The sequence below is a fragment of the Microtus ochrogaster genome, unplaced genomic scaffold (genome assembly GCF_000317375.1).
Source record: "Microtus ochrogaster isolate Prairie Vole_2 unplaced genomic scaffold, MicOch1.0 UNK1, whole genome shotgun sequence".
NCBI lineage: Eukaryota > Metazoa > Chordata > Mammalia > Rodentia > Cricetidae > Microtus > Microtus ochrogaster.
Window position 1 is genome coordinate 784,375 of NW_004949099.1, and position 17,220 is coordinate 801,594.

Below are 17,220 nucleotides of genomic sequence, written 5' to 3' on the forward strand. Positions count from 1 at the left end.
GAGAGAGAGAGAGAGAGAGAGAGAGAGAGAGAGAGAGAGAGAGAGAGAGAGAGAGAGCACTACTGGTCAGTGTTAGTATCTTTTCAGTACTGTTCTCCATCTTACTTTCTGAGACAAGGCCTCTCAATGACCGGGGAGCTCTCTGACTGGTGGTTGGAGAGCCCAGGGTTCTGTCTCCATACCCATGGAGATGCCTGCTCCCAAGCCCGACTTGTACATGAATGTCAGGCGTCCCATGGTTGTAGAGCAAACACATTACCTGTACAGCTATCTCCCTAGCCTCCATTTTAACTTTTTTCTACAAAGTTGGTAGAGAGAAGGTAGATGCAGGTGATTCCCCAGCATCTTCTAAAGGAGTCAACTGGGGCGTCAGATAATTAAAAATCTTTAAAGCAGTTCAAGTGGCTGGAAAGATGGCTCAGTTATTAAGAGCACTTGGAGATCTTGCAGAGGACCTGGGTTCAATTCCTACCACCTACATGGCAGCTCAACTGTCTGTAACTCCAGTTCTCCAGGGGATCTGATTCCCTCTTCTGACCTCTGTGGGTACCAGCTACAAACATGATGCACGTGACATACATGCACACAAAACACTCATAAACACAAAAATATAAATCTAAAGAAAATACAGCGCAAGGAATTCCAGTGACTTATTAGGAGGCATGCAGCCCTTCCTAAGGAGGAAGAGGGTCACTTACAAAACACAGTTGTACAGTGTGGTGTGCCCTGGAGTTGCGTAACATTACAAAGCCTTCTTTATGCTATCTGTAAAGTCACGGGGGTGGCGTCATCTCCCGCCTTACCTCCTAAGGGTCGCATATACTAAAACATGATGCTGTTTGGTTACAAAATCCAATTTTAACTGGTAAAATAATTCCTCCCCAATTCAGCTCCTAAATTAAATGTCTCATGCAGAATCTCCAGAACCACTGCTGCCCCATAACAGTGAGGTCAAAAGCAGGGCTTTGCAAATTCAACACGAAGACAATGTCTGGTAAAATCAGGAATTGGGATGAAAAAAAGACCAGCTTTGCTCTCTGTAGTGCTGTAGATGAAATGATTTTGCTATCCCGTCCTTGGTTAACCCCTCTGTTAAATGGGAATAAAGATAATTGCCGATAATCTACTAAACAAGCGAGGATCAATGAGGAAGCAACTATAAAAGTGGCTGGCAAGGGTCGGATGAAAGGCATGCTGGGTGAGAACCCCACGATCAGTGTTTATAGCTGTCCTTGAGGACTAGGCCTTGCCTTGGACTCCACGGATAGGGTTCCACCGTCACGAGAGTCAACACGACTCGACATGCTCACGCAGCTTCTCTCTGACCAGACAGAAACGTGAGGGGGAGGACAGAATCTGGACCTATCATGTGGAATTCTCTGGAATCGAACTGACTCTGGTTGTGAATTCTGTGAGCCCGGGAGGTAAAGCGTCATGGCAGGACGGCAAATGCTCGTCCATGTATAGTATCATACATAATACCATTGGCACCGCAGCCCAGTTTACTCACAGGGCCATGTGTGTGTCTGTGAGGGGGCAGAGGGCTGACTTCAAGCAGGAAATTTCTAGCCCAGCATTAAAATTTCTCTTCTAGGGATTGGTAAGAAGGCTCAGCAGATAAAGGTGCTTGTGGCACCACCTGGTGACCTGAGTTCCTCCACCTGGTGGAGGGAGAGAACTAACTTCTGGAAGTTATCCCCTGACCTCCACAGGCCCACCGAGGAACATGTGCACCTACCTACCTACACACACACACATGAATAAAAAGGCGGTTACAGTAAACTTGTCTTCTATAAGGCCCCAGAAGATTAATTTCTGCTCATGACAAGAAACAAATGAGAAAATAATGGTGGCATTTAAAGTTTTGTTTCTAGGATCCCCAAACCAGTCAGTTTTCAGTTGGTTCCCTGGGTTTTCCATCAGTCTGGTCTATGTCTTTCAGGGGTTGGCAGGGACCCTCTGTTAACAAGAATCTGACCTGAACCGCAAACACGTGGCTTCAAACACGTGACGTTCTACCTTTAACTGGGAATTCTAAGTTCAAAGTCTGGCAGTTTTTTTGTTTTTTTTTTTTATGGATACGAGTGGACGCCTAGTGCTGGCCGAGACTTCCCTGTTTAACTACAGAAAAGGAGCGCCCCCACCCTGCCCCTGAAGACTGGGAAGAGAAAGAGCACCTGGGGTACTTTTCACCAACAACTTCAGGATTCTTTGAAGAGCTACCAACAGACAAATGATTTGTGTCTACATAAAAAAAAATTCTGAATCCCCAGGACACACTTTATCTACAAATTCTGCAGGAAGTCTAACTCTGCAATTTTCTAACTCTCAAGTTTTAGAAAGGACAGGTTTTCCTTGATTACTCCAGAGTGTTGCACACATGGTGCCTTTTAAAGGGGCAGCCATCTAAAAGGTGGAAGTGAAGTGTGCTCGGCTTGCTGAACCTGAGTTAGTCATTAATCAGCAGCAGCCACCCCCACCAACTGGTGAGCACCCCGATTTTAATTACGGTACGGGACGATGCACGGAAACGTTCTGTGTCAAGCCATTTTCCATGCAGGCATCGAGGACGGGAGGACTCTGGAACGGCCATAAGGTCAATCCTTCCCTATACAGCACACCATAATAAAAAGATAACTCAGCCCAGGGCAGTGTGTCAGAAAGGCTCCTCGTGTTAGGTCAGCCTCACGGCCGCTCCTTATAAAATAGTTCGGTGACCAAGGCCCGGACTTCCTCTTTCACGTCAGTGGCAGAGCCTGTTTTCCTCACGTTAACGACATACACTTCTGAAAACTCTACCACAGGCAGAGGCACGTGTATGACGTTCCAGCTATTTAAGAAGCCGAGGCAGGAAGAACATCAGACCCAGGAGTTTGGGCTAGCCTGGGCAACAGGACTGTCTTTACCTTTTTTCCCTCCAGTGCTAGAGACTGAACTCAGCGCCTCACACATACTAGACAAGCGCTCTACCCCGGAGATATACCTTATGCCACAAGATGTCTTTCTTTAGAAACAACAGCAAACAAGAACAAGAAAAACAAAGCTCTCAGTCTTAATTCTAAATAACTAAATGATTTTAAAAACCAGTAGGAAAGAAAAATCCTGTTTTTGTAATCCAGTATTTCTCTGGGTGATTCCAAAGCAACTGGGATTCACTATGCTTGTTACTATTGTTACTACTACTATTATTATTTTTGACAAAAGCAGTTTTAAAACAAACTGCATTTTCAGTTCCCAGGAAGTTTGAAATAATGACTGAATCTCATTTTTTATTGTTCAAAGCAAAGTATTTCCTCAGACTCCACAAGCAAAGAGCATAACATTTCAACCTGAACATGAACATGTCACTGTCAAAGGGTTCTGTGAACCAGCAGTACCTCCCTGGCCTTCTCAGTTTGGATTTAGGTGACAGGGTTCCGGGCAGAAGGTTGTCTCTGACTGGTGTCCAGCTCCTCTCTGACGGCGCTCTTGCTCCTCAGGTGAGGGACGTGCCAACACCCACGCAAGAGACCACGCCTACAAAACCCACCTGCTCAGACTTCAACCCTTCCCACATGGGCTGCATCACACCCATCCACTGGCAGTGAGGTACACGAACAGCGGGGATAGCCCTAACTCTAAGCACAGAAAGCAAGCCTCTTAACAGAAGCGTTTTCAGCTTTTGCAGAGCCCAGGAATGGCAGTCACCTTCCAGCAGGGCTGTAGGCTAGCAACAAGAGGTCTCTGGTGCTTCGCTTAGCATTTTAAGCTCTTTTTATACTTTTTGAATCATCCTTCCGGGACCAAGTCACTACACAATGCCTCTCTAGTCCCCACTCCTCAACACCCCCAGCAACTTTTCTATAAAGGGGGAAAATAGTGCTAAAGCATCAAAGTCTAAGACTGGCAAGGTGGACAATCCTCCCCACTCGGGTGGTAATAACAAAGGCAAAAGTGAAACACACTAGTACAGAAAAGACAATGGACAACGCCCAAGCCTTCGAGTTCTATGTGAAACTATTACAGAATGCCATGGACTCAGATCAGCGCGGGCCTCCTCGAAGGCTGCGGTGCCCACGTGCGGTGCTATTGACTACCGCCGCCAGGCTATGCTGGATGAGAGGAAAACCCACCAGGTAATTACGGGGCAGGTCCACCCTTCCTGTGCCTTAGTCAGGAGCGTGGTGCAGTGTGAGGCTCAGTCTGTGACTCCAACACGAGGGACTATGGACGGGGTGAGCCAAGGGCAAGGTGGGTGAATTCGAGGTGTGAGTGGGCACTTCCTGGGGTTTAGTGGTCTGTATTAACCACAGAAGCTACCTTATATGGTACTCCATGTGCTGGTGGGAAGTTATTCATGAGGGGGAGGGATTAGGATTCTAAATTGCTGATGAAAATGTCAATGATTTTAGGCATGGCCTAAATTGAACAGCCCTAGTAACATGGACTCCTACCAACTAGTTAGGGTTTCTTGGGTTTTTTGTTTGTTTGTTTGTTTTTGGTTTTTTTTTTTTTTTTTTTTTTTTTTTTGAGACAGAGTCTCACTATGTAACCCTGTGCTCACACATGTAGCTAGTCTGGAATTCCCAATGTGGACCAGACTGGCCTCCAACTCACAGACATTCACCTGCCTCTGCCTCCTGAGTGCTGAGATCTGAGATGTGCCCCATCAGGCCCAGCTCCAACTAGTATTTTAAGGGCAAGGAGGGGGATATTGGGACAGTCACAGAGAAGAACGTTATTGTGGACCAGGAGCCGTGAACTCTCAGTCACAGCTTTGGAGGACTGGAGTTAATCTGTGAGGCTAACAGGGCAAGGCTGGAACTTGCTGACACCCAAATGGTACGTGCACCTTCTCACAGAAGTGGGCTCTAACCTCAATCACTCTGCTCAGCCAACAGAAACAGAGGTCACAACTGGGTTATCAGACAAACGACTGCATTGAATTTACATGTTAAATATAAATTTCTACCACCTGTGTCAGGCCAGATACCTTGTTTATGAAATCTTCACCATGACCAGCAAAATCAACTGATAACACGCGGCGTTTCGACAGAAAGAAAACGTGGGAACTCTGTTGCCTGTAAAGAAGGCGAAAGTGCTGACCCTGCTGCTAGTCCCAAGGAGTTTTGCTTTGTTCAGAGGGTGAAAAGTAGATTTAAAAAAAAAAAAAAAAAGGTCATAATGAAATGTAAGACATTCCTACTTTCTCCTGAGTTTCCTCGACTTAAAAAGAAGGGTTGTTTAGCACCATGTCTGATTCCCGGACCTTCGATGTGTCTGTAGGGCTAGAATCCCAGCAGCCAACTCACAATCAGCCATCGTGTTAGCTACAGAGAAGGGGACCACTGAACAGTTACCTGCTACTGGTGCTGTTCTTCTTGGGCTTGTTCCTCCGTTTGAAGGCATCTCTGTCCTTGCTACTGTACGGCAACATGGAGGCATACCCATGTTCAGCTTCTAGAAAACCGAGGGGTCCAGTTAATGAATGGGCCCAGAGCATCTGACACCCTGTCCCCTCGTCCGTCTGTCTGTCGGAGTTCGGGGCACCGGCCGGGAGCAGGCAGGCGGAATTCTGAGAACAATGCCTGCTCTTTCCTGGCGTGGACGCCCTCGGTTCGGAGCAGGTGTGGAAGGTTCCAGCTGCTCGCCGCCCCCCGCGCTCGGATTTGGGGCGCGGGCCCGGGGGTTGGCGCTCGCGGCCGGCCCGCGCCCCAACCACCCCAGCGGCCGCCCGCCCGGCCCGCAGCCCGCCGTGCACCTCTCTCCCGCCGCTCCAGGTAGTCGGCCGCCTCCAGCAGCAGCTGGATGTTCATCCCGACGGCTGTCGCCATCCTGCACCCGGCGGGCCGCCTCTCGGTGCCCGCGGGCCGCCGGCCGGGAACGCCGAAGAGCCGCCGCGCTGGCCAGCCAGGAGGGACAGCGCTGGGACGGCACGGAGCCCGGATCCCAGCCGCGGCCGCCGAGTGTTTATCCCGACTCGCCGCCGCCCGCCCCCGATCCCGTCCCTTGACAGGCCCGCGGCGGCGGTGCCCCTCATTGGGTCGCCCTCGGCACAACCCGCCCCTGGACCGCCGCGATTGGAGAAGTGCCCGAGACCCCGCCCCAGAAGCCCGCTCCTCTCGCTGGTTGGCTGGGCTTGACAAGGCCCGGACTCCGCCCCCTGCACCGTATTGGCCGCAGGACTCGCAACTCCGCCTCGTGCTCCTGCCTGCTTCCCATTGGCTGCATGCCGACAGCCGGGCCCCCTTGGGCTCTGCGGGCATTGGGCAAGCACAGTACAGGGAATGCCGCTGCACCTGCAGCTCATTGGCTGAGCCCTAGGAAACCTCCCGGCTACGATGACGTCACCACTTTACCCAAGCAGCGGCCCACTTCCGGGTTGCTGATTGGCTATGAGGCAGGAGGGCAGGGACGAAAGCCCGCCCACTGGCCACCGACCTGTTGCCCACTGTCTCCGGGGAGAACTTCAGGCCTAGCCGGGTACCTCCGACAGATGGTGGCACGTAGCTCCCACCCGAAGGGTGGGGGGGAAACGGCCGGCTCCCCTAGACCACGCTTGCACCTAGTGGCCCGGTGCCTAGAGAGTAAGGCTGAACCCGAGGCCGCCCCTATAATCCCAGAGGAAAACACTCCCAAGCAGGCCTCTCTCCCAGCCCACTAACCGAGTACTCCACCGATACCCACTGGAAAGCTCACTGTAAACACAGGCCCTTGAGCAAACACGATTTTTGAAACGAGAGCTCATTCGAGACCCAAAATGCAATGTCTACATCTCCAATTTAAAAGACAGGGATAAAGCTACACGGTAAGAACTTTGAGAACTGAAGTGAGCAGGATGTTTTTAAATAAGACCTATTAGTGCTGTCAGCACGCAGTGTTAGCTTTCTTGGGGCACAGATGTCAGGTAACCTACCAACACTGTTTTCGCCCCTCGGGACAACCTCGAGGAGTTGTCACCCTTACCTACATTTTGCACAAGAAAGGGGCTCCGAGACAAGTAACTTCCCTGCTCTTCCTTAGCTTGGGAAAAGACCTGAACCCCGTGTCCTCTCACCTACAACTGGCCTGGCAATCCTCTGATTTGGAGTTGTACAAAACAAAAACAAAACAAAAAACCAACCAACCAACCAAACCAACCCAAAACACCCCACAGCAGGTACAGAGAATTGCAGACAAAGAACACAACCAAACTGTGGGTACCACATGGTGGACGGGGTGCGGCTCAGCGGCAATGCTGCCTGGCCTGTGCAAGGGTCCAATCAGGGCTCTATGCTGACACACACGGAAAGCAGTTTGTCATGAAGGCACACAACTTGGAAATAAGAATGGAGAAAAGAACCACTCGAAACATTTTTAAATTGTATGCTGTCTGCTAAAATTTAAAGATTAAGGTAATGAAAGCAACTATTAAAGTAACCAATTTAATATTCCTAAACATGCTCTGTTTTGGCCATTTTCATATCTTGGGTTTTGCACTTTTATATTTCCTCACAAGTTTCTCTGAATATTTGACATCTTTTCAGTCTTTCTCTTTTGCTCTCAAAAATTTGTTTCAACCCAGTCCTATTTCAGGATCCTAATTCTTCCTCTACAATGACTCCAGCTGAAAAGCCACATGCTCCTTTTTAGAGGGAGGGGTTCAGAGTTTGAAACCCAAACCAGAGAGAGCAAATAAAGCAAGTAATTTAAGCACCAACAAGTCTAAATTCAACTCCAAACAAAAATACTCAATTATATAAGCATCAGAGAATAAGACTGAGGAATACAGCAGCTTCCTTTCCTGGTGATAGAAGAAGAGGATTAGTGACACCAACCAGGACTTGACACCAGGAAGAACAGAGCATCTGGTGCCATCTGCTGGCACTGAAGCAACAAGAGAAAAACAAAGGGTGCTGGAGCTTCCAAAACCCCAAACTACATGCCTGTGAACTGATAGGCAGAGCCTTGCCTCCCAAACATGTGGGTTCTAAAATGCTTGAGCCCCAGTTTTACAGCAAGAATTTTAATAAAAAATCTGCATATGGGGCTGGAGAGATGGCTCAGAGGTTAAGAGCAGTGACTGCTCTTCCAGAGGTCCTGAGTTCAATTCCCAGCGACCACATGGTGGCTCACAACCATCTGTAATGAGACTGGTGTCCTCATATGGCTAGCAAGGAGACAGACAGAACACTGTATACACAATAAATAAATAAATCTTTAAAAAAAATCTGCATGTGATAAGGAAGGTGCTTTGATGTGGGAGTCCCCACTGTACGCTGTGAATAGCATGGGCTAATAAAGGGACTGTTTTGGGCCTATAGCAGAGCTATAGGGGAACAGAGCTAGGCAGGGAAAACTAAATTGAATGCTGGAGAAAGAAGGGCAGAGTCAGAGAGAAGCTATGGAGCCACCACCAGAGACAGACACACTGAAACTCTTCTGATAGGCCACGACCTGGTGGTAATGCACAGATTCATGGAGATGGGTTAAATTAAGATGTAAGAGCTAGCCAATAAGAAGCTAGAGTTAATGGACCAAGCAACGATTTAAATAATACTGTTTCTGTGTGATTATTGCGGGGCTAAGCAGCCAGGAACTAACAAGCAGCCTCCTTGTTACAGATGCTTTACAGCATGCAAGATAAAACTAAGGAGTGAGTAGCTAAAACATAGGCATGGCTATGGGACAAACGTTGTCTATTCTCTTAGCCCCTCTGGTTCCCGGGTGAAAGGTCGCAGCCCACGCTGAGCTCACCTCGTGCTGTGACATCTGACAAGGAGGGCTGCTTTGGCAAGCACCTCAGAACTGGATGCCCACAGCCCTCAACTGTCTGAAAGGGCTAAGGCTGTGGGAACAAAACATTCTTCACAATCAAGGCTACAAAATCACTCTGAAATGAATTTTGTCTTCTAAGTTTTTGAAGAACTGATTTCATTTTTGGAGGAGTAAATATCCAAATAGGACATTATTGTTTTTAATATCAACCCCTTCTTTGCAGTCACTGTGAACACTTCAATGTCATGGCTTCTCTCATCATGACAGAATCTTCAAAACTTCTAAACACATGCATACACACATACATGTATATATACCCATATGTAAAACATATTGCACAGCACACAGAGGAGGGCAGCAGGGGTTGCTAAAGGTAGATTAATTTACATAGGCACAGAAAACTCTACAAGTTTCTAAATTAATTATATAAATTGAATTATAAAATTACTTCTACATGTTATTTACTTAAAAAAGAAAAAAGATGTAAGTTATGATAAAGATAAAATAGATGTAAATATTGTAATTTTTACTTGATAACTGTTTTGTTATATGTAATTTTGCTATGTTAAAGTTAAAGCCTTCCTTTTTTTGTTTAACAGAAAAAAGGGGAAGCGATGTGGGAGTGTCATATATCAATCTGTTGATTTCATTGGTTAAGCAATAAAGAAACTGCTTGGCCGGCCCTCATAGGTTAAAACATAGGTGGGAGGAGTAAACAGAACAGAATGCTGGGAGGAAGAGGAAGTGAGCTCAGACTCGACAGCTCTGCTCTCTGGAGCAGAGATGCCATGCTCCCCTCTCCCGGACAGAGGCAATAGCTCTGCTCTCTGAGGCAGACGCATGAAGCTCAGACCCAGGATGGACATAGGCTAGAATCTTCCTGGTAAGCGCACCTTGGGGCGCTATACACATGATTGGAAATGGGCTAGTCCAGGTACGAGAGTTAGCCGAGAAGAGACTAGATATAATGGGCCAAGCAGTGTTTAAATGAAAAAGAAAAAGAAAAAAAGAAAAAAAGGAAAGACAGAAAAAGAAGCAGGTTGTGGTGTAGCATACCTGCAACCCAGGACTCAGGACTGGGGCAGGCAACAGTGGCTTCTATGTACGAGGGCATTAGGGGCTGGAGAGTAAGCAGACTCCGGTGGTTAAGAGCAACTGCTGCACATGCACAGGATCTGGGCGTGGTTCCCAGCACCGACATCACGTGGCTCACAACCACCTGTAACTTCGTTCCAGGTGATCTGATGGCCTCTTTTGGTCTCTGCATGCACATGATGCGCATATATACAAGCAGGCACAAACACATAACTACAACTTAAAAATCGGTAACTTTAAAAAAGAGATCAGTCCTATTTAACCTAATGTCTTAAATATTTTCCAAAAATAAATAATATATGGTTAAAAACAAAAATCAGAAGTGGCTCAGTGAGAAAGCTGACAGCATTATATTCTAATTCAAAAGGAATATACCAGGCACTCTATGGAACTGGGGCTATGTCAGCAAACAAGGCAAGGCCCATTTCTCAGAACAGAAGGAACAGTTGGTGAAAGCACAGAGGACCTAAGTTTGCACTAAGTGCTGTGAAGGTAAGTGGAAGTGGGCTTGGAGAGCAGGTGTAGCACCTCCTACTGCAGGGGAATGGAGAAGCTTAAAAGAGTTATTATATAACCCAATAGTTTTGCTTCTACATAGACTGTCCAGGGAACTGAGAATAAAAATGTGTTCACTGTAGCTAGGTGCTGTGGTACATGCCTTTAATTCTAGCACTGGGGAGGTAGAGGCAGGCAGACTTCTGTGAGTTCCAGTTCCAGAACTGCCAGGGCAGTTCTCAAAAAATAAACAAAAATGTATTCATACAAAAGTGTACTAGTGTCCGTGGGTCATTGTTCACAAAAGCAAAAGCAACCTAAATGCCCATCTGCTGTTATTGAATTATAAGCAAAAACATGCTATAAGCTCAGAATGGAGCACCAGTCAGCTGTACAAAGGGACACCAATCCATGCCACGATGAGGATGATGCCAAGTGAAAGCAACCAGGCGGAACTGTATGTGAAACACCCACAACAGGCACACATGCAGAGACACAGCACATGCTGGTGAGCTGTGGCAGCATTAAGAGTTGACAGAATATTAAGAGAGTTCACAGTTTCTTCAAGACTAGAGGTGAAGATGGGTGCCTGCCTAACTGAACACACTGAACTACTGTCAACTTTAACAGAGTATGTTTTATGGTCTATGAATCCTATGCCAACATGAACACATCTAGGAGAGAAAACATCCAGAGGAAGAAAAGAAAGTGGGAAGAGTGGGCAGTGACCCCAGCAGACGGGTCCAAATGCAGCGAGCTATGGTATGAGTGCAGATCCCACAGGAGCCTGAGACTGCAGCAAAATGGGCGTTATTCTAACTATCACTGAAACCAGGGGGGCATGCGATGATGTCTGCTGCGGGGTGGGGAGTAAAGAAGCCAGCAAGAGCAAAGAGAGGGGGCCCATCCGGAAATACTGCAGCAGTCCAGGCAAGAGGCAGAAGGCATGAGGATGACCCCAGAATTTGTCTGAAAGAGAAAATGAAATGGCCAGCAACTAAAAGGGCGGAGGCTCAGGGAAGACTGCAGGGAAGCAAGGGCTCAGTTTAGCTTTACATTTGAGGTGCCTAATGCTTTAGGCACAAACAAGGCTTCAGCTTAGCAGAGGTCCAACCTGACATACATAGCATGCGGCAGACATTTAAAGCCATATGGAGTGCAGGAAGAGGGTCAAAGGACAAAGCCTTGGCATGCCAACACACAGGTACTTGGAAACAGAAGATCTCAACAAAGGCTGCTGTATGACAGCTGCCATTTAGAGGAAAAGTTCTAACCAACACCCCCCATCTCCCAGATTTCAAAATCTAACCAAATGGAAATGGAGATCATTACACTAAATGAAATGCGCTAGATGGACAGAAATATTGCATGTTTTCTCTCATACGTGAAATCTAGATTTGAATTTAAGTACATGTTTACATACATGTGACGGGAGTCATGAATGAATAAAAGGGGCCATGAAAAGGGAGAAAGAACTTGAGAGGTAGAGAAAAGAGAAAGCACTGGAATATGCATCACGTGAAAGCGGAGGGAGGACTTGAGAGGTAGGGAGGAGAAGAGAAGGCATTAGAGTATGTATCACAGAAAAGTGGAGGGGGGACTACCTGGGGAAAGAAAGAAACCAGCAAAAGGAGGCAGACATGGGGAGAGTGGATAAAAAAGCAGAATGATATATATCAGGAAAATGCCCAACGAAACTCCTTACTCTATAAGCAAGCCAAAACATTAGTAAGGACATTAAAGATACAGCCAAAGAAATACAACATCATGAGACCCAAGTGTAATTACAAAACTGTCTAAAACTGCAAAGAGTGGAAATAATCTGAAGCTACCATTAGCGGGGGCTGCAATACAGGAGGAATTGTAGATGTACCACCAGGGAAGGCTTTGCCAAGCCGACACACAGCCAGACACATATAAAATATGTTTACGCACTTATGGGTTGTCTCTAAGTGGACATGCAACCTGCTACTAGATACCCTTTTCAAGGCATCAAAAAAGGTTGATCAACTATAATACAACTAGAAAGCTACAGGATGCCATTATCTCTAAACAAGATGAGCGTAAAACTGTCCAGAGTAAATGAGGCAAGGGTTACCTGAGGGCTGAATGCACATTTTATATTATTTCATGGGCGGGGATATTTCAGTTTCTACAGCAGGACTGCAGGGGGGTTTCGCCTTTTCTTTTTCTGTTGGGTTCTCCTAAGTATTTTTATAGCAAGCATGTTCGCTGTTGTTACTGAGGGAACATAGTAAACGATATTTTGGGAAGAAATGCAGAATATATAAAAATCCAAAGCTATATTCTTTCCTTCTTCTCGTTTTTAAGACCAAGACTCCAAACAGCTAAATCTAAACTTGCACGGTGACATCCCAGCAACAAGGAGATAGAGGCAGGGAAGACTGTCTCAGTTTTAAGACTAGCCTGGATTACATAACAAGACCTTGTCTCAAAACAAAAGGAATCTACTCGTGGAAAAAGAAAATGTTCAGAGAGACTCTTTAATCTAGCAATAAAGGTACTTGTCAAATAAATTAAAATGGGTAGAAATACTGTTTTATTGAAGAAACTCACATCTAAGTCACTTTCAGTTTTTAAGAACTCCTAACAGCATCCAGGAAGAAAGCACATACAGAGTCAAAGGAGCAAGACAAACGGGCTGTGAGCACTGCAGGACCACAGCAACTGCGCTACCTCCTGAGGAAACAGGTACACCAGGGTCATAAATAACACTTTCTTACTTTACAAGAGGGAAGAACCAAGATCCTGTTTTGAGGTGTATGAAATACAAAATATAAAATACTCTCTGACCCAGATGAGCGGGAGGAAATCCTCCAACACCTCAAGTCTTATGCAATAAAATCCAGAGGTCTGTTGAATCCGCCTTTCCGATTCATGTACTGCCTATGATAAAAGAAAAAAGTAATTTTTAAAAATTTGGATCTTATTTTTAAAATATAATAAAAACATACTTCAAGAATTCAACTAATACTTTTTAAAACGTTTTATCTGGGTGTGATGGTGTGTGCCTATAGCCATCAGTATTGCAAGGGTGGGGTGCAAGGGTTGCAAGTTCAAGCCCCGCCTGGGATACATATAGTCTCTGTGTTCAAAAGCAGGGCTAAGGGACAGATTAGTTGGTAAGAGCATTTGACTTCCAAATAGGTAAAATAAAAAATTCTAGGCATAGCCGGGCGGTGGTGGCACACACCTTTAATCCCAGCACTCGGGAGGCAGAGGCAGGCGGATCTCTGTGAGTTCGAGACCAGCCTGGTCTACAAGAGCTGTTCCAGGACAGGCTCCAAAACCACAGAGAAACCCTGTCTCGAAAAACCAAAAAAAAAAAAAAAAATGCTAGGCATGGCTGTGTGTGCCTATAACCCCAGCAATGGGAGGGCAGAGAGAGCTCACTGCCTAGTCCAATCAGAACTCTGAGCTTCTGGTCTGAAGAGCCTGCCTCAGGGCAATGACAGGCAGAGCTAACTGCTTACATGTATGCTGGAGGGAAATTTTTTTTTTTTTTTTTCGGTTTATCAAGACAGAGTTTCTCTGTAGCTTTGGTGCCTGTCCTGGAACTAGCTCTTGTAGATCAGGCTGGCCTCGAACTCCCAGAGATCCGCCTGCCTCTGCCTCCCAAGTGCTGGGATTAAAGGCGTGCGCCACCACCGCCCAGCTGCTGGAGGGAAATTTTAATACATCCGAATTCAAACAACAAAGACAGAATATTTCACAGTAGCCAGTCTTGGTGGCACAAGTTTGTAATCCCAACATTTGGGCGGCCCAAGGATTCGGTCATGGTTATCTTTACCTATGTCTCAAAAAATGGGGACACACACACATGCGCTTGTGCACGTGCGCGCACACACACACATGTGCTTGTGCACGTGCGCACACACACACATGTGCATGCACACAAGAGTAAACAAGCAAGCACACATGTACAAACAGTATGGAAAAGTTCAGCATTTCCTAAATATACACAATTATCTTGTAACAATTCTCTTCCAAATATGAAACTAATTTGAGGTCAAGCACAGACATGGCACAGGGACCATGCATACCTGTATTTCCTCTTCTGAGACACGTTTATGGCATAGGCATTTACAGAACCATCTACCTTCTTCCCCTGGAAAGAAACAGAAAGGCCATATTAAATATCTGGATCAATCACAGAGGGGGATCCTGTGGGTACAAACATTTGGGGCTGAGGATGTACTTCGTGGTAGGGTGCTTGCCTAGTGTGTACCATCCTCAGCACCACACACACACACAAAAAAAAACGAAAAGCATTCGCAGTTTTCACATGATGTACAAGGTATGCTGGAAAAAGAAGCAGATTCTAACTTCCTTTAAAGAATCTTTTGAGGGCCAAAGAGATGGCACAGTGGTTAAGAACACTGGCTGCTCTTCCAAAGGACCCAGCACCACATGGCAGCTCACAGCTGTCTGTACCTCTAGTTCCAGGGGATCCAATGCAAACAAAAATTAAAATGTAAAAAAAAAAAAAGAATCTTTTAAAATGAGAAAAAAGTTCTCATATTTGCCAGGCAGTGGTAGCGCACACCTTTAATCCCAGCACTAGGGAGGCAGACACAGGTGAATTTCAGGCCAGCCTGGTCTGCAGAGTGAGTTACAGGTCAGGCCCCAAAGCTACAGAGAAATCCTGTCTAGAAAAACTACAGGAAAGAAAAAGTTCTCATATTCACATATTTGGCTCATAACATTCTCCAACCACGCTGGGACAATTTTCTACATGTTTAATTCCCATTTCTTCACAGAAGATTGAATCTTTGATATTTAAATAAGGAATTGGAACTTGGAGCAGGTACAAGCTGAGCTGGTGCTCTTGGACACATATCTTATTGTGGTCCATACTCCATGCAATCACTTCACTCCCCATTCCCACTTGATCCCATGCTGTTCCTCGTGTCTGACCTACCTTCCCTGCCCCCATCCAGCCTTGAGCTATCTGGGTGCTGTCCATTGGTCAAGCCAATTCAAATGATCCAGCTGCTGAGAGCACCATGTTTAATTCTTATCTAATTCCTGAATAGTAACAATGTAAACTGTGCTTCCCTCAAGTACTGTTACCCTTCCATGCTGTGCTCTCTCTCCTGAAACCACAGGCCACTGCTTTTTGTCTGTTAGTGTTGAGAGGACTCTAGCTGCCTGGGCCAGCGTCAGTGTGTAACTGAGGATGACCTGAACTTCCTGATTCTTCTACCCAAGTGCTAGGGTTATAGACATGCGCCACCACATCTAGCTTGAGGCTGCAGCTTCTAGATGGAGCTTGTACTCTCGGGGCCTAAGCTACTGCACTTTCAGAAGTTTAGAAAAGCCACAGCTCAATGAAGTCACTGCAGCAAACACTGGCACAACGTTAAGCTCTTCAATTAGGAACATGGCCTATTGGTGTGGAACATCACTGGACATCACTGCAGGAGGGCAAAACCTACGATTCTACTACTGATGGTGTGCACAGAGGGGCCCACACATTTGAAATGGAACTAAGATAAATACTTTCAATTAATTTTCTTTATTTCTCTGTGTGATATTATGTGTGTGCATGTTCATCAGGTATATATGAACATGTTTGAGCATTCATGTAGCGGCCAGAAGTCTATGTTGGGTGTCTTCCTGAAGTGCTCTCCATCTCCAAAAATTTCTCTGTTTTGCTTTTTTTTTTTTTTTTTGGTTTTTCGAGACAGGGTTTCTCTGTGGTTTTGGTTCCTGTCCTGGAACTAGCTTTGTAGACCAGGTTGGTCTCGAACTCACAGAGATCCGCCTGCTTCTGCCTCCCGAGTGCTGGGATTAAAGGCGTGCGCCACCATCGCCCGGCTTGCTTTTGTTTTTTTAAGACGGTTGTCTTGGTTGTCCTGGAACTCACTCTGTACACCAGGCTGGTCTCTAACTCACAAAGATTCACCTGCCTCTGCCTCCGTGTGCTGGGATTAAAGACCCACCATGCCAGGCCCTTAAATTTTTTTTACACTTATCTTTAGCATGCACGCTGTTCACAAGCAGACACACCATCAAGCCATCTCGCCAGCCTCCCACCTTACTTGAGATAGGATCTCGCACGGGAACTTGGGAACTCAGCTGGAGTGGCTGGCCACCAAGCTCCAGGCATCCACCTCCCATCTGTGTCTGCCCCGTCCCACTGGTGGGCTTGCAGATGTGCACCACCGGACCTGCCCTACACGTGCAGTCAGGGCTTTACCAACTGAGTCTCCTAAGCCCCAATCTGGACTGATTTTCTACTATTTTCATTGAAATTTCCAGGGAGGATCTGCAATACTGAAGAAAACTACTGAGGGTGTTACCACTTGAGTTCCTAAGAACAGGCAGTAGACAGACCTGGGAAGACTAGCATCACAGAGGAGCATTATGCTGACTCCTCACTGAGCTCAGTCTGCAGAGGCTCACTCATTCTCTGAAAGCTTCTGGAGAGGTGCATTATCACCAACTCTATTCTCATGCATTACATGTTGGGAGGAAAATTAGCCACTAGTAAAAATAAGTAAACTGCTGGTCTACAGAGCTAGGTCCAGGACAGGCTCCAAAGCCGCAGAGAAACCCTGTCTCGAAAAACCAAAAAAAAAAAAAAAAAAATAAGTAAACTGAAATGCTTAATAGAAAGGAAAATGAATGAGCCGAGAGGCTTTAGCTGACAGACATGAAGCCAACTGCACATAAATGAAATTAACATCTATATGGGGTCATTAGAACATAACCATGTGGGCTAGAGAGACAGCTCAGCGGGTAAGAGCACTGGCTGTTCTTCCAGAGGACCTGGGTTCAATTCCCAGCACCCACATGGCAGATCCCAACTGCCTGTAATTCCATTTCCAAGAGATCTGATACCTTCATACCAATTCACATATATATATA

General features: G+C 46.3%; 2 protein-coding genes across 3 annotated transcripts in view; both read right to left on the reverse strand.

Moving 5' to 3' along the window:
• Mxd1 (MAX dimerization protein 1) overlaps window positions 1-8,000 on the reverse strand; it is a 22,520-nt gene extending 14,520 nt beyond the window's left edge. For both annotated transcript variants that reach the window (XM_026788203.1, XM_005364802.3), the window contains exons 1-2: window positions 5,741-8,000; window positions 5,340-5,439 (exon numbers count right to left, since the gene is read on the reverse strand). In XM_026788203.1, the coding sequence (XP_026644004.1) occupies window positions 5,340-5,439; window positions 5,741-6,245 (605 nt within the window). In that variant the 5' untranslated portion in view covers window positions 6,246-8,000. The remainder of the gene's footprint in view (window positions 1-5,339; window positions 5,440-5,740) is intronic.
• A 4,816-nt stretch (window positions 8,001-12,816) lies between these two features.
• The window catches only part of Snrnp27 (small nuclear ribonucleoprotein U4/U6.U5 subunit 27), an 11,366-nt gene continuing 6,962 nt past the window's right edge, over window positions 12,817-17,220 (reverse strand). The window contains exons 5-6 of the mRNA XM_005364805.2: window positions 14,391-14,455; window positions 12,817-13,233 (exon numbers count right to left, since the gene is read on the reverse strand). Coding sequence (XP_005364862.1) covers window positions 13,179-13,233; window positions 14,391-14,455 — 120 coding nt within the window. The 3' untranslated portion in view covers window positions 12,817-13,178. The remainder of the gene's footprint in view (window positions 13,234-14,390; window positions 14,456-17,220) is intronic.